The 22,277-nt window shown below is 33.2% G+C and overlaps 1 protein-coding gene across 1 annotated transcript in view; it reads left to right on the top strand.

The window, feature by feature from the left end:
- Positions 1-22,277, top strand: part of LRP1B (LDL receptor related protein 1B) — a 2,070,111-nt gene that overhangs the window by 1,809,999 nt on the left and 237,835 nt on the right. Inside the window, exons 60-63 of the mRNA XM_081584839.1 lie at positions 763-962; positions 17,015-17,203; positions 18,048-18,196; positions 21,989-22,082. Of these exons, the coding sequence (XP_081440965.1) occupies positions 763-962; positions 17,015-17,203; positions 18,048-18,196; positions 21,989-22,082 (632 nt within the window). The remainder of the gene's footprint in view (positions 1-762; positions 963-17,014; positions 17,204-18,047; positions 18,197-21,988; positions 22,083-22,277) is intronic.

The raw sequence follows: 22,277 nt of genomic DNA on the forward strand, positions 1-22,277 counted from the left end.
AGCTGCTAAGTCACGTCCAACTCTTTTTTGACCCCCTGGACTATAGCCCACAGTGCTTCTCAGTCCATGGAATTTCCCAAGCAAGAATACTGGACTGATTTACCAAATCCTTCACCAGGGGACTTTCACAACTAAGAGATCAAACCTGTGTCTCCTGACAGGTGGATTCTTTACCACTGAGTCACCAGGGCAACCCCATAATTTACTTGATGACCTCAAAAACTTTATAGTCATCTCCAAAAATTTGTAATACTTTGTTGACAGCATTTAATGAAGGAAATTATTTTTCACTTTTGTAATTCACTTAATTTTATATGATTTTAATTAATTTAAATTTAAAGAATCATAATTAGCTAGTGGCTACCACACTGAACAATGAACATCTAAGAAAATACAATGTACTCCTCCATAATTCATTTTGAATTTTTTATAGGTAAAACAAACAAAAAAATACATCTAGGTTGTTTTATTCCTCTAACATTGTAGATGCATTTTGAAAGTTTACATCTTTCATTTTGGGCATCTGTAATTTGTTAACAGTTCCTGAAATGTTATATACATGAGTTGTTTACTAAAGGAAACATGTTTAAAATTATCTGGATATTTCAAAGTAAAAAAATCGTAGAAAAAGTTTGTACTGGAGTATGCTTTTACAAACTACAATTTAGAGAGATACAAGAATTAATTGGGGAATAGCTGTTTTATAGGTGTTTTATTCCCTGAGTGATTGTAAATAATACGCCTGCTGATTTTCTTTTCTAGATATTTGTATTGGATTGACTGCTGTGAGTATCCTCACATTGGGCGTGCTGGAATGGATGGAACCAATCAGAGTGTTGTCCTAGAAACCAAGATTTCTAGACCTATGGCACTAACAATAGATTATGTCAACCATAGACTCTACTGGGCTGATGAAAATCATATCGAGTTTAGCAACATGGATGGATCTCACAGACACAAAGGTTAGTCCAGTAGCACAACTGACTCAGTATTTCACTAGTTCATAAAATGCTCATTTAGAAAAAAAAAACAACAAACTATATATATTATATATATATATAGTTTTTTATATACTTTCATCAAATACATTTCTTAATTTAATATTACACTATTATATTCTTTTGTGACAATGTTGGTAAATAATAACTAGATCTGTTTATTCTGAACTTCTATAATCATGCATAAAAATCATTAACATTGTCAATGTTTTCTCTAATTGCATTTTTCTAAATAGTTTTTATAGCAAGTAGATGATACTTTTATAAGTTAATATATACATATATCCCATGGAATTGAAGCAGAAGAATAGTTGCTTGTAAAAATAAGGTTATTATTACAATCTGGTATTTTTTTTTTAAATACTAAGTGAAAATAAAACTCTTTAAAGACAGTGAAACAATATCATTTACCTTATGAATCAGATTACATACATGATTAAATTTATTGTTATTTAAACAACAACATAAAAAGTAATATGAAAAATAGCTTTCAAATTAGAGTAACATTTATGAAATTGTTGGAGTATGAACAAATATGAAATTCTACATATACTTTATTTTTCTACTTTATATAACTCTGAGCAGATTATAAGACTCTAAGCATAAAACAAATGAAAGGAGCAATTTGATATGAGGGGGAATTGGGGATGGGCAAAAGGTCTTAGAGGAAAAAATAGCTGAGGATAAAGGAATAAAGAGCAGAGGAGAAGGACATAATACAAAAGAAGAGTATCAGATGAGTATGACACAAATTCAACAGAAACCACAAATGATTCAAATGAACAACTCAAAATATTTTAGATGCAGATGGCTTTTTATAGATTAAATTTTCTCCACAATGAATATTGATCTCTTTAATATCTAGTAACCTAATGTCACCTTTGTTATTAGATGTTTTCATCTTCAGATATCTTGTAAAGTACAAGTGCAACCCCATAGACTGCAGCCCACCAGACTCCTCTGTCCATGGGGATTCTCTAAGCAAGAACACTGGAATGCGTAGCTATGCCCTCCTCCAGGGAATCTTCCCAACCCAGGGATCGAACCCAGGTCTCCCTCATTGCAGGTAGATTCTTGACCAACTGAATCACCAGGGAAGCTAATTTTCAGTGGGAGGTTCCAAGCAAAGCCTATACATTTGTATGGCTTCTCTTAAGAGACTGCTTTCTTCTCTGTCAGTAAGCTTAGACCAAAACATCTGGAAGAAAAAAAGAGATGAGATGTTAAGGAAGAGAGGATTTTTTATAATTTAATACTGTGATGAGGCTCTGCAAATTTATGCCAGTGTGGAGAAGGATGAAGCAACCAAGTTTTAAAACAGAAAAAATTTTAAGTAGAAAGAGGCAAGTGGAATTAGGGGATTAAGAAGTACAAAATCCTATGTGTAAAATAAAATATCTTCAAAGATATAGTTTATAGCAGGGGAATATAGCCAATATTTTATAGCAACTTTAAAAGCATAATCTATAAAATATTGAAACACTCTGTTGTATACCTGAACCTAATATAAAATTGTGAATCAATTATACCTTATAATAAACAAATTTAAAAAATAAATTGTAAAGGAGATTTATATCACTGAAATCACATCACTTCATAATTCTGCCCAAGTTATTTCTCAGTTGTTGTTTAAGCAAATATGTCCTTCTAACTAAACATACTGACGGCAAGTGCTTAGAGGTGCTTTTTTAAGTGTGGAACATTGAAGTATGACAAGTGTAGTTGGATGAGTCACTTATTGAGGTGTTGGCATTCCAATTACAGAGATAAAGAAACTCATCAGGATGCAATTGGAATGAAGAGTTATTTAAAGATCACTTTAGGGTTTTAATTACAGCAAAAGTAATGTTGACAAATCAAAATTACACTTAGCATTCAGCAGTTATATCTCCTCTGAAGAATCAATAATGAAATGTTCTGCAACATTCGTAGATGATATAATTGAAAGTTTTATTGTAGCAATCAGTGATTTCCCCACATAACCATTTTTATCATGTATATAAACCACTAAGTTGTTATGAATGTAGTTCTTTGTGCTAAAATTTCAATGTACAATAAAATTTAAGCACTTTTTGGTTAGATAGGTTAGTATTTAAAATATTTTCTAGCATCAAATATTTGCCCATTTTTATTTGAGAGTTTTGTTTGAATAACAAAAAACTGTAGTTAAAATTATCTATTAGAAACTGTTAATTCTATCCCTGCCCCATTATTTTAAAATTATGTCAGATATGTGGATAATTAATGCTTTGAAAACTCAAAACAAATGTGTATAAATGAAGTGTCTTTCAATCATAATCTTGTGATGGCTTTGGTAGATGGACATACATAGTAAGAAGAAGTGAAACTAAACTTACTAAAGAGTAAAATATTTGACTGAAAGATATTCAGATATGATTATATTAACATTTAAAAATTCGACTTTTGAAAATCCCTTGGGGAGATTGGGGAGGCTCAAGTTGGGGAGAAAAGGAAAGTAAAAGTAGTTGCTCTCTTCAGAAATATTTCCTCCTGAAGGCTTTCTCAGAAAGACTAATGAAAAATTCATTAAGTGTCTTATTAGGCATCTGCCAATATCTGAATGCAAGCCAATAATTACATAGTAGTTACTAACAAGCTACTAATTGTAGACAGCCTGAATTATGCCAACTCCACAGCCAATGAAAAAAAGTCAATAATTTACAGTGTTTGTAAAGAAGAATAGGATTTTTCTGCTTCTTTAATTTGTCCCCTAAAGACATCAGAAACACTGTGGTTTTCTATTTTTATGTTTAGAGTTGTAAAATGAGACTTTTATGACAAAAATAACTTTTGTGTTAGGTTGGTCACTGACCTCTCTTCTCTCTTAACCAGACTAGTATTATCGCTCTCATTTATTCCTTTTATTAAAACTACACCCAGAGCTCATCAAAGAATGGTATATGTCAGTTATATCAAAGTAATCTGAGCATAAAAAGGGTGTATAAAATTTTGTAATTATTATTTTTTCATAAGTCAAAGTTTAATAATGGAGAAAAACTAAACCATGAATGTCACTTTACAGTTTAGAAGGTTTTTTCTCCAAAATATGTCCTGGTTTAAACCATACAGCATTTCCATAAATAAAGCATCATTTTATTATTATTTGTCCAGCTTAAGAATTTCTGAAAGTTCTGCTTTCTGTGCCCTAAGTGATAGATCAGATTACCTCCAGGAGACATGTGACTTGCAACTTGCTTGAGAATCTGCATCCATTTTTCTCTGCCACCTCTTCTAACCCAACTCAGCTTCTTAACAAGTCTAAACACTGTCATAAATTTTTTTTTTTTAAAAGGGAATTTGCTATCCTGGGAACATTTAAGTGCAGTCTTGATCACATGAATCTTTCCCTAATTCCTGCATAGATTATTCTATTTGTTTTTACTTCAATAATTACATAATAAAGTGATATAATAATATTGTAGAATAGTATGCATACTACTGGATAATTGAGACAGTTTATTTTAAATCAAATTTTAATTGTTCATTTTTTAAATTTCTCTGATTTTTTTTGTTAGATCTGCCCATTCATTCATTCAACCAACATTTACAGTTGTCTCTTTCCATGCCATGTATTATGTCAGACCCTGGAGTTACAAAGATGAATAAGTCCCTGTCTTCAAAGAACCTGTTTAGTTGTTGGGGGTGGGGAGACTGATATGCAGATAATAACATATATCAGATTTGGATTAGAAATAAATGTACAATATTGCCAAAATTCAGGCTGGAGTAAGGAAGTGTTTGGTGAAGTGATGGGATCTTTGAAAAGTCTGAAAGATGGAGGACAAGCTCTCCATATGGGGAAATGTAGGGAGGATTAATCACACAGAGGGAACAGCATGTGCAAAGATATAATAGAGTCTTGAAGCAGCATGGGGTTTACATAATTTGTAAACTGGAAGTCATATAAGAAGAAATAATGACACTAGATGAACAAGGGCAAATTGTCACCAAATTGTGACAGGCCTTGTATGCTAGGTAATTAGGAATTTATCCTTTAGGTCATTGGGAGCCATTGATGGCATTTAGTTGATAGAATGTCATTATTAGATTTGACAACCACATGGAAAATGAAAGACCCTGGAAGGGCAACCAATTTAGAGGCTGTTAAAATATTTTAGGAGAAAATATTTGAAGTGATTATAGCTGTGGGAATGGGGATAAAGTGTTGCATTCAGTAGTTATTTAGCAGAATAAGGAGGACAGATCTGTAAAGTTAAAATAGCAAAAATATTGGTGGTTGAGTTGCAAATATAAAGTGAATGATTTGTATTTTTATATACTTAACCAGGGGGAAATAACTTACAGTTTGAAAACATATTAATTTCACATATATATCTACATTTTTTAAAGAAATAAAAGTCACCAAACTAAGCATACTTAGAGATTCTTCTTAAAAAGCTCTGACTTAATGAGAGGTACATTTATTTAACAGAAGGGTCAATGTCAAAGAAATTCTGACAATTTACCTAGAAGAAATATTGCAAAAGAGTGAATCTCTCTCCTCCTACTATCCCTTGATATATAAAATATGTCCAGTGAGAAACTTGGCAATTTCAGTGTTCTCCAGATTGAAATGCTGTTTTTAAGTTTAAATCTGTCTTTATACAGAAACAGAGAGATTCTAAATATATTCTAATCACAGTGATTCTAAATAATAATATCATTCTTACAGGTCTATGTTTTGGGGATTGATTTCTTTTTTTTTTTTATTTTTTCTTTTTATTTTTTTATAAATTTATTAATTTTAGTTGGGGGCTAATTACTTTACAATATTGTAATAGTTTTTGCCATACATTGACATGAATCAGCCATGGGTTTACATGTGTTCCCCTTCCTGGACCCCCCACCCACCTCCCTCCCCATCCCATCCCTCTGGGTCATCCCGTTGCCCCGGCCCTGAGCCCTTGTCTCATGCATCGAACATGGAATGGTGTTCTGTTTCACATATGATAATATACATGTTTCAATGCTATTCTCCCAGAACGTCCCACCCTCACCTTCTCCCTCAGAGTCCATAAAATTGTTCTATGCATCTGTGTCTCTTATTCTGTCTCGCATATAGGGTTATCATTACCATCTTTCAAATTCCATATATATGCATTAATATACTGTATTGTTGTTTTTCTTTCTGGCTTGCTTCACTCTGTATAATGGGCTCCAGTTTCATCCATCTCAGTAGAACCGATTCAAATGTATTTTTTTAATGGCTGAGTAATATTCCATTGTGTATACTGAGTAATATTCCATTGTGTATATGATTTCTTACCACTCCCAAACCATAATCCTCCCCTGAGAATTTTAGGCTTTGATGCTTCATAAGAAGTTCTAAACCTTTATTGGAGCACAAATCTTTGGGTTTGAGTCTCAAACTTGAGTTAGAATTCTCAAACTGGAGAATGAAAACCCTTAGTACCCTTTAAATGTTGGAGAACCTAAGGATGTGGGTGGGTTGGGGTGGGATCCACTGCTAAAATGCTTTTTCACCCTAAAATGTGTGTGTTGCTTCACTGAGTCTCAGTTGCCTCATCCATAGAAATAAGGGTATTGGGGGAAATGGCATCAAAGGGAATTCCAGAACTAAAGTTCTAAGCCTCCAGTTGGGTGGATCACTTTAGAATTTTTGCCAAATTCTAAAGTTTTAATTTCAGGTTAGTCTTCAGTTTAAGCCTGACAGGGGTTAAAAATCTGTAGTAATCAGATGTATTTCCTTAATTAAAATCTCAAATTGTCTATCCAATACTCAGTTTTCTCTGAGTGTTACTGCAAAATTATTAACATCTTTTAAAGTTGTTATTTATGACCTTATGAAATTGATAAGAGAGGAGAATACTTATGTTCTTGATAATGATGTTGTATTAGATGTTTTGCGTGCACTATTTATTACTATCATTGTTGATTTTCAGTGGAAATTTTCTTGACTTACTACTGTTGTTCCAGGAGCTGGAACCATCCCCTTATAAACTCATACTTTATCAGAAGCCTACCATGTTCAAGAAACTGCTTGATGTAACAACACATGCTTTTTTAGTCATTCCATCGAGGAGCACTATGTGTCATTAAAGTCATTTTGCATCAAGGAAATAAGTTTATAGAGATTAAGTAATTTGTCCAAAGTCAAAGAGCTTGTCCTTAGAATTTGAACCCAGATCTAACTGGTTCCAAAATGTCTCCCACAGGTCCCCCTTGTCTTTGAAAGATTGGCCGATGGATTTGTTATCTGCTTGCTATAGTTTCTAATAGCAACAGTTGCAGCATAAATGCACTGTTACACAAATAAAAGTATATCCATACTTTAATTTTTTCAGATTGATGTACAAAGTAGACATAGATAAGTTACAAAACATTTGAGAAATTAGCAAACAAAAACTTAAGCCATCAGGACATAATTATTCTAAATGAAAGTGTGTATCTTGTTAAATATAATTTTTGTATATTTATTTAGAGGGGTGAAGAAAGCAGTCATGTTGTTAATAATATACCCCTTGCTTTACATAGGGACATTTTGATTTTACTGATTTTACTGTTTGCTCTTTCCAAACTGACTTCATCTGTTGCCTATGGGAAAACTTCTAAATCTTATTTGAAAATTTATGTTACATAATTCTGAAATTTGAACACAGCAAAGATCTTTTGTCATTAATGTTATGCGTTGAAAGAATAGCTGTCTCTGAATAAAATGTCTATAAAATAGGTTACAAATATCTTCTGAGAAAAATTTCAGCCTTTACTCTGCTCATCTTCGTGTTAGAGATTCTGTTTCCCATTTAATAAAAAGAAAATGAAATACCAGAAAATTACATTTAGATAACAATTTCATTCTGCCTGCTTTTATCAAAGAACATAAATTCAGAGTTAGTTTTCCTCATTTTGTGTGAGTTGCCATTGAACTTGAGATAGAGAGGTAGTTTCTTGACAAAAAGACTGAAAATACTGTGTAAACAGTAATAACAAAAGGGTGAGCTAAAAGAAGCATTGTTGACCTTGAGTTTTAAAATTCTTTGTTCTAGTAATTTTTTTCAGAATATTCTTCTTTGGGTCACTGAATGGTTTAACCTTGTATTAAATCAGTTGGCCATGTACGTTTTTCATCCAGCATACTGGAAAAACATACACACACAACTACTAATTTCTCAGAAGAGTAATCTTTGGTTATGACTCTAAACTACAGTTTATCACTGTACTGTCTTTTATTTTGTGGAAAATTGTTTAAAATTCATGTGATTATGTTGACAATAATTTGTTTTGTACTCCTAGACCTGAAGATCCTCATGTCTTGGTGTCAGTATTGTAGTCCAACTTTTTTGCTTGGTTATTGTTCTGTGTGTATAGTTTGTGTTTTGAGGGGGCAGTTCTGTCTTTGACTTAAAAATCCAAATGATAACCCATGCAGCGATCAACTAAGCAATATTGGGAAAATAATCCAGATCTCAGCATGCTACTGGTGGAATAGTGAAAGTCTATTTAAAAGGTTTTGTTCTGAGGGGGAAAAACACCCTGAAAAAGACAAAGGGAGTATTTTGTGCTTATATATCCTGCAACTCTGTAGCTGTTGCACTTAGGTTTTCAGAAAATGTAAATATTCATTGAAGCCCACTGAAAAAAGGCAGAGAATCTAATAAACATCATCATCTAATTTTACAATATTCTAGAGTGTTTCTTTCTTGGTGAAAGATGGCATTTTTGTACTTTTGAAAAAAATTCCCTATCATTCACAGTCCATTACAAACAGTCGACTTCACAGGCTATTCTATGCCAACGGTGTTGATGTGCTGCTGTTTACAATACAATAAAAGTTAATGGAAAGGAGCAAAATGCAATTCAGTTACTATAGAAATGTTCCTGAACCAGTAAAATAAATTGAAATTAACTGCCATTTCTAAAAAGTCTTAGAATTTCAGTGTCAATCATGTCTTTTACTTTTGTTTCTTATGTAGAACACGTTACATTAAATTGTGTATATGTTTAAATAGATTATTAGTTTGCAAATGTCACATATGTTCCATACACTATTTTAAAATATAATTTCAAGTATTATCATAATATGACTCTTTCAGCCACTTGCAACAGTGTTATCTATCCCAACTATGACATGGTACAGCCTTGGGGATTAGTAAATTTAGTTTTGGTTAGGTTACTCTAACATAGGCAAGTTCCTTTGCCACACTATAGTTCAAAGTTCTTGTCCATAAAACAGTCAGTGATTTTCTAATATTTCTTAAAGGAATTGACTGAGGTTGAAACTGGGACAGAGGAGGTATGTTCTACCAATTAGTTCACTTATCCCTAGTTATTCCTAGGACTACTAGATCACACTTGAAAATGCTTGTAATACGTTACATTCTCCTCTGTTTTTATTCTAGAAGCACATTCATAATTGTAGGAATGTGTGAAGACCAGATACTACATTCATGCAAATGGCTTTACCTGATAATCTGTCCCAAAGGCAAAGTGCTTTTCAAAGACTTCAGCTTTCATTAGGACTCTCAAACAAAAATATTCCTAATGCATACGTATGTGGAATGTCATAACTTATATTTGGTACTGATGATCAGCTCTGAAAATACATTTCCAAGTATCTGTAAAGTTTTGTATCATAGTAAAAAAGTCCAGAGAGTTTCAAAGTGACTGGAATATATCTTTATGAAGTGCATGTAGCAGTGTTTACATCAGAGATAGGAGAGTAGTGTCATCATCAAGAGAAGATATTTATAGGCTCAGTCCAGTTTTCAAAATAAATGACCTATAATTTATGTTGCATGCTGATACATCCTCACATTTATTAACAAAATGCCCTTTTTAGATATTAAATATTAAAGTGACCATCTGAAAGGTGAAAGGTGCTAGTTGCTCAGTCATGTCAAACTCTTTGCGGCCCCATGGAGTATAGCCCTCCAGGCTCCTCTGCCCATGGAATTTTCCAGGCAGAAATACAAGAGGGGTTGCCATTTCCTCTTCCAAAGCATCTTCCTGACCCAGGGATCAAACCCATGTCTCTTGTGACTCCTGAATTGGCAGGTAGATTCTTTATCACTAGCATCACCTGGGAAGCCCATATATGACTTATATCATGAATAATTTAGAAATATATAAGTAAGGGACAAGTGAGGCCAATACTGTGGCCACTTGTTGCAAAGAGCTGACTCATTGGAAGAGACATTGATGCTGGGAAAGATTGAAGGCAAAAGAAGAGGGTGTCAGAGGATGAGATGGTTAGACACCATCACTGACTCAATGGATATGTACTTGAGCAAACTCCAGGAGACAGTGGAGGACAAGGAAGCCTGGCTGGCTGCAATCCATGGGGTCACAAAGAGTTGGACACAACTTAGTAACTGAACAAGTGAGGAAGGGAAAGGGATTAAATTATATTAAGCTAAATATTCCTAATCTATGTAGAAAGTGTATATTATTTGAGGTGATGAGTAGACAAAAGGAGGCAAGGAATTCTGAAAAAGGATAGGCAAACGATGCCTTCTGCCTTTTAATAATGGCTTTAATTTAAAGAAGAGCTCTAAATAATTTCTATAATTTACCATCATGTATTACATTTATTTTAAAAGTTTATAGATGTAAGTGTCCCACTGTAAACTACTGCATTAAAGAGGAACACGTAACTTTTATTTAGACATTTAATCAGTGTCAGTATTCAAAATCAGCCACATATGATAGACACCAGGATAGAATTAGCTCATATCTGCTATGCACTATGAAATATGCCGAATGGAAGAACTTTATTTTTCTTCCTCTTCAGGGTTTCAGTGATGGATGAACTTATTGAAAGATACTATTTTTGTTGGAAAAAATAATTTTGAACATTTTATCATCATATTTGCTAATGTTGACTATTCTTAGTATTTCTACCATTTGTTAATGTTTTTTTTCATTTTGAACAATGGATTATGGATGCATTTGCCTGAATTTTTTTCTAGTATTGTTTCCATTAAGTATGGTTGTATTAAAGAGTAGGAAAATGTTCAAATGTTCATGGAGCAAATGTTGAGTGGAACATTTTGTAGCCTGTTGTAGATGGTTCTGAGGAAATAACTATTTTTTTAAAAATCTTCTGCAGATAACACTGAAGGGGATGCATAATTACTAAAAAAGAACGAATGTCCTAGACCCAAAGGATACATAAAGCATACTGTTTTTGATGGGACATGTGTAACTAAAGCTACTGACTCAGCAGCAGTCCTTGTCTGGAAATTAGTATACTGTGGCCATTTTGCACTCCACCCACTCCCCTCCATTACTCTTCATAAACTAAAAACTGTTCTTCACCCATAATACTCACCACAGTCATGAATCTTCCACTTTCTTTGACATGTTAAACCAGTTTTTTCCATCTTCTAATTTCAACATCTGTTTATCAGCCTACATTCCTTCTGTAGCCCTTGAATCACCTCACCTCATTTTTTGAATGCTAATTGTTTTCTTTGTTTAAATTCTTCCTTTTTGGTTTTCATGTTCTACTTTTTAAATTCATCCTCTGACTTCTCTACACCCTGTATTGCACATTATCCTTTTAGAAAGAAATTGGGGAAATTGTTAGTGTCAAGGTCTCAGAAAAGAGGATTGGTGAAGATCCTGATTTTCTCTTCTGAGTCAGGCTATTTCAGTCAGGCTAAATAGCTTGCACAGTACTGCATGGAAAATGGCTGTCACTGAGGGTTTTCATTCAGGGAAGAGATATGCGAGATGGAAAAAAAAACATGTTGGAAGCTTAACTGGAGGGAGTTCTAGTCTCTCTACCTTTGTATCTTTGGCATGCTCCGTGTGCTAGAAAGCTGACTTCTGTGGACTGCATCACCCCAGCTCTTTTACCATTCAACCTCAAATTGGATTTAAACCATGGGAAGAATTGACAGGAGATTAAATAGTGGAAGAAGAAAGAAGCCAGAGTATTCATTTATCCCCTTTCCCTCCATGCCCAACCACAATGGTTTAGCAGGGGCTGAGCTCCTCCACCAGTTGTCCTCTGCCATTGGTACACATGTGCTTAGATTCTTCCATTATGTCTGACTTTTTGCAGGCTCTTTTTGCCTGCCAGTCTATGGACTGTAGCCCACCAGGCTGCTCTGTCCATGAGGTTCTCCAGGCAAGATTACTGGAGTGGGTTGCCATGCCCTCTTCCAGGTCTACTCTGGGTAGGTGGCTCTTTGTCCTTCATTACAGTTTTCACCAGCTTCTGGTAACAGATTTAGGAAAGGACTTAATCTATCATCAGTTCCTTAGCCGCACCTCTGTAAATTATATTGAGAAAATAATATAATCGCTTGTACAAAGACTGACTTCTTTCAATTAAAGTCTTTTCAATTATCATTAAAAAAATGTGTTCCCTGTTTACTATAGGAAACTTGGCTGACACAAAAAGACTGGAAGAGTTTAAAAGTAATGAGAGGAGTTAGACTAATTTTGTTATGTTTCAAGTGTGAAGGAATGTGAAACTTTACTTGGGGCAATGGCACCAAAATTAAGAAAAATGGAAAGTCTTAAAATATATTAAAAATCAAAACATGATATAATTTAACATCAATATTTTATTTGATATGTTTATTGATTTTAAAGTTTTATGACATTAGGCTTCCAAACTGTAAGTGTAGAGTGAGGGTCAGGTTGACTTTATCGGATCATTGAGATTTTCCAAACAATACATAAATTCTTATAACTAAAAGAAAAAAAAATCAATATTCAAGGTACTCTGTAATTTTAATTCCTTCATGAAAATAACTATATAATTTCGTGGTTACATTCCATGAATTTTGTTCTTCTTTTAAAAATATTTATAATAGTTTTTAAATAAAAAAAGTAAAAATTGCTCTGTATAATATTTTAAAATAGCACTTATATCCTTGAAATAAATCTTAGAGAAAAAATAAGAAAAAGCACAGAACATCAGTAGTAAAATTTCTATTTAAGTACTAACCCACTGACCAAAGCTCTGTTGTTATTCAGTCACTAAGTCATGTCCAACTCTTTGTGACCCCATGGGCTGCAGCAGTCCAGGCTTCCCTGTCCTTTACTATCTCCCAGAGTTTACTCAAACTCATGTCCATGGAGTTGTTGATGCCATCCAACCATCTCCCCCCTCTCGTCCCCTTCTCTTGTCCTCAATTTTTCCCAGCATCAGGATCTTTTCCAGTGAGTTGGCTTTTTGCATCAAGTGGTCAAAGTATTGGAGCTTCAGCTTCAGCATAAGTCCTTCCAATGAATATTCAGGGTTGATCTGGATCTGCCATTATTCCAATGCAATATCTTACCCCAAACACCAGCTATGAGATTTTAAACCAACCAAAGATGAGTTCTGTGTTATTGGTTCATTTTGTTCTTAAGTATTTAAACTAGGTTAGTCCAAAATATAAAATTAGATTGGTATTATCCAGGAATGTAACTATTTAGCATGATAAATAATGTTTAAAAAAATGAATAATCAAGAGTATTGTAATAGAGTACCTCTAACTGTGAGGCAACAGTTAAGCTGAAAGCATATTCTGTACTTTCATTTTTCTGTTTATTATAATTACTAGGAACCTAATCAGGATTGCATCCAACTAGACTAACAGGGAAAAACTCCACAAAAGAATATTTCTTTGATTTATTTTTTGCCAAATATCAACTTCTTTCTTCTGGTACATGTAGTCTATGAAATAAAAATTAGGAGCCTAGTGCTTGAGTGGAATGCTGGAACAGTACAATAAATAATGCTGTTACCCAGAATAGAGGCTTAACTACAGACAGCAGCTTTAACATACCGTGGTGGATTCATGTCAATGTATAGCAAAGCAAATACAATATTGTAAAGTTAAAAATTAGAAAATAAACTAATTAAAATAAATAAATAAATATATAATAAGTACCTGTTAAACTGAAGCCCATGCAACACTTCTGTTTTTTCTGTCTTTTGTATGTCTACTGAATACCTGAAAATGAAAGTTTCTTTGCATTTATTTTTTGCATTTTTCTTTTAATTAAACAAAGGCAGTCTTATGTTTGACAAGGAGGCATATTATTTTTCTCTTAAAAAGGATAGCCATTATCATTTTGAGAAAACATTGACTACTTTTTTCATAAAATCAATGAAACCTTAGTAAGAATTTGTTAAATGTTTCCCTCACAACATCACATTTCATATTTATATTATATATATATATATAGTTTATTTTGTCAGCTCCACTTACTACCAAATTACATTGCAAGACATCTTTTTGTTGCTCTGTGTTATGTATATGTATATAAAATACATATATGTATATACTATGCAAACATAGCGTGGTCTTCCCTGGTGGTTCAGATGGTAAAGAACTTGCCTGAAATGCAGGAGACCTGGGTTCAATCCCTGGGTCAGGAAGATTCCCTGGAGAAGGGAATCACTACCTACTACAGTATTCTTTTGTGCAGAATTCCATGGACAGAGGAGCCTGGTGGGCTGCAGTCCATGCGGATGCAAAGAGTGAGACACAACTGAGTGACTAACACACACTTGCATATATATTACAGATATGTTATAGATACACACATATATATGAACACATGTACATACATATCTATAAGGTAAACATAAGTAAATAGAGATACAACCCAAAATAAGCAATTTTACTTTTCTCATTCTAAATCAGGAAGGTTTCTCATAACAAAATATATAAGGCTCAGAATACTTTATTTACTCCCAGTGTAGTCTGAACTCTTCATGAATTGATGGAAAAATAAGCATAACATTCATTCATTTATGCTTATCATTTATCAGTTAATAAATAGGAATTTTTTCACAGAAAATTTGTCAAATAACTCTTGTGAAGAAACTTTAGGTTCTAAATAAGAAATGAAGGCATACTGCCAAGTTATGAGCCAAACCCTGGAAAATGCAAAATACCAATATCTTCATTTACTAGCTTTTTTTCCCCATCCTGTCTGGTCAAATTACTTGTTTTCCAGATTTTATCTTTGCTTTTTTATCCTAAAGTGAGCTCAACTATTTCATGATGGAGCTTTTTTGAGTGTTAATTGAATAGGTGTACAAAGTTGATATCTTTCTACAGGGTTTCTCAGTCTCAGAACTATTGATGCTTGGGCCTGATAACTCTTCCTTCTGGGACCAGAATTGCCTCCTCTACTCATAGAGAACCAACGGCCTATTTTCTGGCACCCATGGGCTGAATAAATGTCAACTTTAGTTACTTATTGAATACTTCAACAGACTATGCTACTTTTAAGATGCTAAAAGACAAGTTCCTACAATAATTTCACTTTTTGTATAGAAGTTAATCAAATCTCTGGTGGACTGAGATTGTTTTAAAGTGGTGATTAATTTTTGAACCCCTAATTAATGATGTAATTAATTTCTTGTCATCTAAGGAAATCTGAGTTGAATATTTCTGAGACTTTCATTTTTTCTGAAAATGTTTATTTTATTTTGGAAAGTTTCAAAAAACACATTTATTGAAAGATCGTTTTGATGATCACATATCACCAAAAGTCATCCAATTATTAACATTTTGCCATATTTGTTTATCTTCCCAAAATGAACTTGTATAGCTGAAGGGGGAGAATGGGCATAGCTTATATAAACAACTCAGACATAATTCATTTTGGTAAAATGCCCTACTGTTCATCTTTCTTTATCCAATTCTACTTATCACTGTGGCAATGGGCTCCACATCGGGGAGTTGCATGGATAATTCAGTTTGAGTTTCTGATCAAAGTGTGCACATCTGAATTTTTCTTAATTTTTTTACATCTTTCATATACATAGTCTGTTCTGAGATGAATTTCTGACTAGACACTACATTATTTATAGTTGTCAGTGAGTCTTATTTCTTTTGTTTCTACATTTTCTTAGTCATAGTGAATTGTCCAATCATATTTGGCCCACCTGAGTAAAAATAGCAAATTATTAGATCAAAATTTCTGCTTCTAGTTAATAATATAAATTTACCCAGCATTTAAAACATAAGACTATAAACCTCCTTGGAAAAAGTGAATTATATTTTAATTTTTTTAGTTTTTCAGTTACCATTGAATATCAAACATTAATTCTGTCATTAAAATCTAATCTATAAAAATGTACATATTACCTAGATAGTACCTTTTTTCATTAACGAACATTTTGCAGGATTTCTAAAAGTAGATCTGAACATTTATATTGAGAAATATTTTGGAATATTTGTGCAAATTAGGGAATTTCCATTTTCTTTATTTATTGCTTTTTAAAAAAAGAATTGAAGAAAGCTCTATCAGATTTTAAAATGATTTAACTCCAAACCACCAAACAAATTTATTGCATCTTATTTACCTGATAGGACCCTGGAATCTCTTGAATGAAAAATTTACTTTTGTGATGCTCAATCTACTATTTATATTTAAACCCATTCATGTCGTGAACATATAACTATAAAACAATTTTAATCTGCAACTAAACAGTTTTATGATAGTTAAATCTGCATGATACATTGTTATTTATCACATTTATATTTCTCCATCCTGATCCCAGCTTATTTTGCAAGTAAAAATAGCCATAAAACCTCAGTGGCTAAAATGGTTAATAGTAGTCTTATAGTCACTCTGTTTCCAGGTATATAGATGTTTCATCCTGAATATATACTTTAGTCCATTTAAAAGTTGGAGAAAGCAGTATAGTGACCTGTGGATTTAAGGAGGTTTTTAGTTAAAAACAACTGGATGGAGATATACATATATATATAGTTTTTAAATGTTGGATGTTATTTGTTTCTGGTGAAGCAGTCTTTACTTTTGAGCAGGACTGAATTCATTTTCTTCCCAGTGGTTGAACCAATCTAAACCTGAGCAAAGCAACTTCCTGCACTAGATCCTGCATTCTCTTAACTGGTAATAAAGAACCTTGCCGGCCTGACAGGTTGTCACAGCAATTATTCACATGAAGTTCTGTCGCGGTTGTATCTGTCAGCCCATGTAGTATTATTGAATATTTTAACTGGCAGTCTTCCAAGACTGAACATTAATCTTACCATCTCCTATTACAGTCCCTAATCAAGATATTCCAGGGGTGATTGCACTAACATTGTTTGAAGACTACATCTACTGGACTGATGGGAAAACCAAGTCACTCAGCCGTGCCCATAAAACCTCGGGAGCAGACAGACTCTCACTGATTAACTCATGGCATGCCATCACAGATATCCAGGTGTATCATTCTTATAGACAACCTGATGGTAATTATTCTTTCCATGATTTCCATAAATGCATCAACATCTTTTAGTAACATTTCATTTTTGTTTCCTTTAGGGTTAAGGGTAAATTTATTTTTGAGAAAGATTATTAGATTTCATTGCTTAGAATAATCGTACAGAATGAATTCAGCTAATATAAAAAACTGCTGTTAAGGGATATGGTTTCAAGATCAATAAAACTGCAAGGAATTGTTGATTTGTTGAAATCATATTAAGCTAAATAACATGAGTACATATAACTTGAGAAGTGAATACTGCATTCTTGAAATCGTTTATTTACAAAATGGTTATAGGATTCCAGTTTCTGGAGTGCTAGGTGAAAGAAACTATATTTAAGTAGTCTGGGGATCGAAAAATGAGAACTGCATCAGGCATATGTCTAGTAGGAATTCTATCAGGACATATGGAATAAAGTTTTGATTATTTTGCTGAAAACATACATTTGACTTAGAAAAGAAAGCTACTGTACTGTCAGATGTAGATCATCATTTCATTATCTTATTCTACATTTATATTTCTAATCTTATGTATATAGTCATCCAAAATACTTCTAGTCTCTGTTTATTTTTGTGATGGACACTTTTTTCCTACTAAGATACTCACTATAGTAGAAATGCATTCTTAAAATTATTTAATGGTAAAATAAATGTCATAAGATAATGAGTAGAATTTGTAACAAAATAAAATTATATTATAATCTTGATGAGTTCTTGATTATGACATTCTATTCAAATATATGTCATGAAGCTCAAATGTCTTATCTCTAATTGCATATTATATTATTGATCTTGATTATCATGTTTTTTTGTTTCTTTCTTACCTGTAGTCTCCAAACACCTCTGTATGATAGATAATGGAGGTTGCAGTCATCTGTGCCTTTTAGCCCCTGGAAAGAGTCACACCTGCGCATGTCCCACCAACTTCTATCTTGCAGCTGATAACAGGACTTGCTTATCCAACTGCACAGCCAGTCAGGTGAGTGGAGTTCTAGAAATCAGTTCATGGCATGTATGAGTAAATTGTTATATGAAGTTTCTACCTGAGTTTTGTTTACTTCAACCATTTTTGAAACATCAATTTTTTTGGTTTGGTATAACATCAGATAAACATTTCATACATTATAGAGAGGGCCACAGAGTAAGGGAAAAACAATTTGATGCATATTGTTAAAATGGGACTTTAGGAAGTACAAATAGAGTTCAATTGGAAGACAAAAACAAATATGGAGACTATTCTTACACTGACATAGTCTCTGTTTTATTTGCAAAAAATGTGTCACTTTAATTATAATCTTCTGTAAGTGAAGTTCACTACTTTTATAGAGCTAGAACTTTGTCACTATGAGAGATAAAATAAGAAACCTAGAGGTAAAATGTAAGAGACAAGTCCCATCTTTAAAGAAAAAAATTAAATATAAGTTCCGTTAATTTTGCTTAATTTAGACACATTTTCAGTTTAACCTCTGGATTCTTCTGAAATAACCTCTATTCTCTTGATTTGGAGCTAATCAGAGTCCCTCTGTTGAGGCCCAACACTGAGGTTGTGAGTGACTTAGGAGGAATGATGCCTGCCTAAGCCCTTGACAATGTGGTGAGCCTCCTTAGCCAACTGAAAATAAAGCCAAAGGATGCTTGACACACAGATGAAAATCTTCAACAGCAAAACATATATAGTAAAACCTGAGCTTTGCTGTAGTCAGAAAAGGAGTAAGATGTTTCAAATTCAGTTCAGTTCAGTCGCTCAGCTGTGTCTGACTCTTGGTGACTTCAGGGACTGCAGCACGCTGGGCTTCCCTGTCCATCGCAAACTCCTGGAGCTTGCTCAAACTCATGTCCATTGAGTTGGTGATGTTCAAATTACCTAAATAGTAAAGCCTAGAATTATATATACTCAATGGCAAAAAGTCTGATTAGTCAGTTCAATGAAAACATAAATGAACCTAGAAAAGTATTAATCATATAACTAAATTACTTCTCAATTTGGCATCAGTGATTATATGATTGAGATATTTATAATTTTTCAAATACTCCCAAAAGAGTTTTACATGAATTTAAAAAACCAACAATAGCAAGGCAGAACAGTGACAACAGAACATCATGGATCAGATATCTTTGTTTTCAGTACTTCCTGAATAAAACAGTTGTCACTTTGTCTCATTTTTAAGAAAAACGTTAATGAAGAGTAACATTTCAGCTGCACTCTCAATAAGTGGCTGTCCCTATAAGTCTTGTGGTTCACACAATCATTTTATCATCCTTTCCTTTCTGATATAATGGGAAAAAAAAAAGATATACTGTATACATCTTGCAGAAAAATCAATTCATAAGAACACCATATTTAGTGAGGTAGATTTTCAAATGAAGCAGATAATTTGTGTACTTCAGAATCATATCTTTAAGCATTTTGATAAAAATATTGCATTTCATATGTCTCTTACTAAGGGATTTTGATTTGTCATCATTGAGTGGCTGCAGCCAGTTATACATGCCCAAATATCATTGATTAAAAAAAAATAGGCAAATCACACCAATAAGAATTCTGTTATGATTGAAAATGAACATATGAAAATCTGGTAAAAAATTAAAATTAGGTCCCATTTTTCTAGTTGGAATCACTTCAAATATTATATTTAAATCTTTTTAATTAGAACATTTTTAATAAATTTAAATGAATTTACTTATTTTTAGTGGAGACATTTCCTATTTTGAGTAAATTTCACTACATGTGTAGTAATTACATTTTATCCACATATCCATTTTAGTAGGAACATTTAGATTTTTTATAGCTTCTTCTTGTGCATAATTGTCATTCGGCAATTTATTTTATGAAGATATTAGTCTTGGAGAACATTTACCATGAAGAATGTTTTGTATTTATATTTAGCATTTATCTTTTTAAAGTAACTATATTTAAGTATGAAAAAAACACCCAGACACAAAATAGAAGAAATCTTCCTCTCAGACTAATGAATAAAATGATGTAGTTTAGCATAAGAAATAATAATAAACATATTTTAGCTTGGCCTTCCCTTAACTCAAAACCTTTTTATGTCCTTATTAAAAATGAAATACTGAGCACAATCATCATGTTGTATACCATTCCAACAGTGGGTGTTTATTTAAACCAGAAATATTTAGTAAAACTAAAAAGATGCATTTAAGTATTTTTTAAATCTTGATTAGAAGGGCTTGGAATATACTCAGGAGACTTGAAATCATCTTACTAATGTACTTTGATATACTGCAATGACTGGAAATGTTTGTAGTTCAGGGCAATTGGTTTCGGAGTTAGCCTTATATCCCCAGCAGTCACTATCTATAATAGTAATATTCTTCCTCTGGTAATTTATGAAAATAAACATGACCACAGGCCATGTAAATATGGGAACTCAGTTGAACTGGGAGATTTTCGGTTGGATTCAGTGCTCTGTTCCTTCTTATATTGCCACTGGGGGGGGAAAAACTTACTCTTTTATTAATATATATATATATATTAATAATATATGTATGTGTGTGTTAATCACTCTGTTGTGCCCAACTCTTTGCGATCCCATGGACTATAACCCATCAGGCTCCTCTGTCCAAAGGATTCTCCAGGCAAGAATACAGGAGTGGGTTGCCATTCCCCTTTCCAAGGGATTGTCCCGATTTAGGGATTGAACCCAGGTCTCTTGCATTGCAGGCAGATTCTTTACCTATATATGTATACAGGCTTTACGGCTATCCAGTGAATATCCATGAATCAGCTCCAGAATATCCAGACAGTTTCAGTAAAGGCTTGCATCAAATTCTGCCTTACTTAAAGACAGTAACAGTATTTAAAATGAGCAAACTTGAGCTTGCTAATCCATTTTCATTAGAGAAAATTGAACCTAGGTTATATATTTCTGTGTTACAAATCTGTCTGGCATGCAACATGCTAAGATAAATGCCACTTTGCTTTTAGTCACTCACATGGGAATTACAATAGACTGTTTTCTTTTTGAGAAGGAATAAATTTTAGAAAATATCTTAATATTTTCAATTTCAGAAGAAGGAAAAATTTGAAGTGCTAGAATAAATCTAGTAAGTGTATTGACTTTTTTCATGGCAACTATTTATGATGCATGTACCTTCTATATGGAAAATGTGATTTTCATTAGTTTCTTCTATCTTATGAGTATACACTGTAACTGAATGTTGCAGACAAAAGGATAAGGTTGTGGTCTGAGATCACTAAGGAATAAATTGGCTGAGTTTTCTTGGTCACTGTGTATAGTTGGCCAGTAGAGAAGTTAGTGGGAACAATGTTTCAAATTAATTAAATTTGCTAAATTAAATTAGTTAAATTAATTCAAATTAACAAAATGAATTCAACTCAATACCTCTTCCTGATATCTCTGATGATTTTTAGCCATATTCAGTGTTCAGTAAACTTTTTCTGTAGAAGGTCAGAAAATAACTATTTTAGGCTTTGTGAATCACATGATCACTGTAGGAGCTACTAAACTGTTGTGGTGGTGAGAAAGCATCCATAGACAATATGTAAATTCATGAACATGTCTGTGCTCAGGAAATCTCAGGAGGTTTTCTTGAAAAATGTGCTTTCCTCACTGGTCTTTTTGCTATTGCTATGCATTTATTCCCTATGGTGGAATGCTCTAAGACTACTATAGTTCATGTTGGCAGCAGGAGGGTGGGCTAGGCTGCTGTGTCCTGGTGAGTTTTTAAAATATCCATTATATATGAGTTGAGTTCTATAATCTTTATTTTTTTCTTTTTCTCAAAGTTTCGCTGCAAAACTGATAAATGTATTCCATTTTGGTGGAAATGTGACACCGTGGATGACTGTGGTGATGGATCCGATGAACCAGACGACTGCCGTGAGTACACTGGCAGATGCAGGGATTTAGAATTTAGAGCTCCTTCAATTCCCCCACCTGGAAAACAGAAGCAAGATCTTAAGTTTTGGCTTCTGATAGTTTTGCAAAATTGGAATAGAAAGGTTTTATATGTCCCTCGTTAAAAATACAGCAAAAATTCTGGCATTATCTTGTGTATGTCTCTGATCATTATGA

This window comes from Giraffa tippelskirchi, chromosome 3, assembly GCF_054371585.1.
Source record: "Giraffa tippelskirchi isolate mGirTip1 chromosome 3, T2T-mGirTip1v1.2.pri, whole genome shotgun sequence".
NCBI classification, from domain to species: domain Eukaryota; kingdom Metazoa; phylum Chordata; class Mammalia; order Artiodactyla; family Giraffidae; genus Giraffa; species Giraffa tippelskirchi.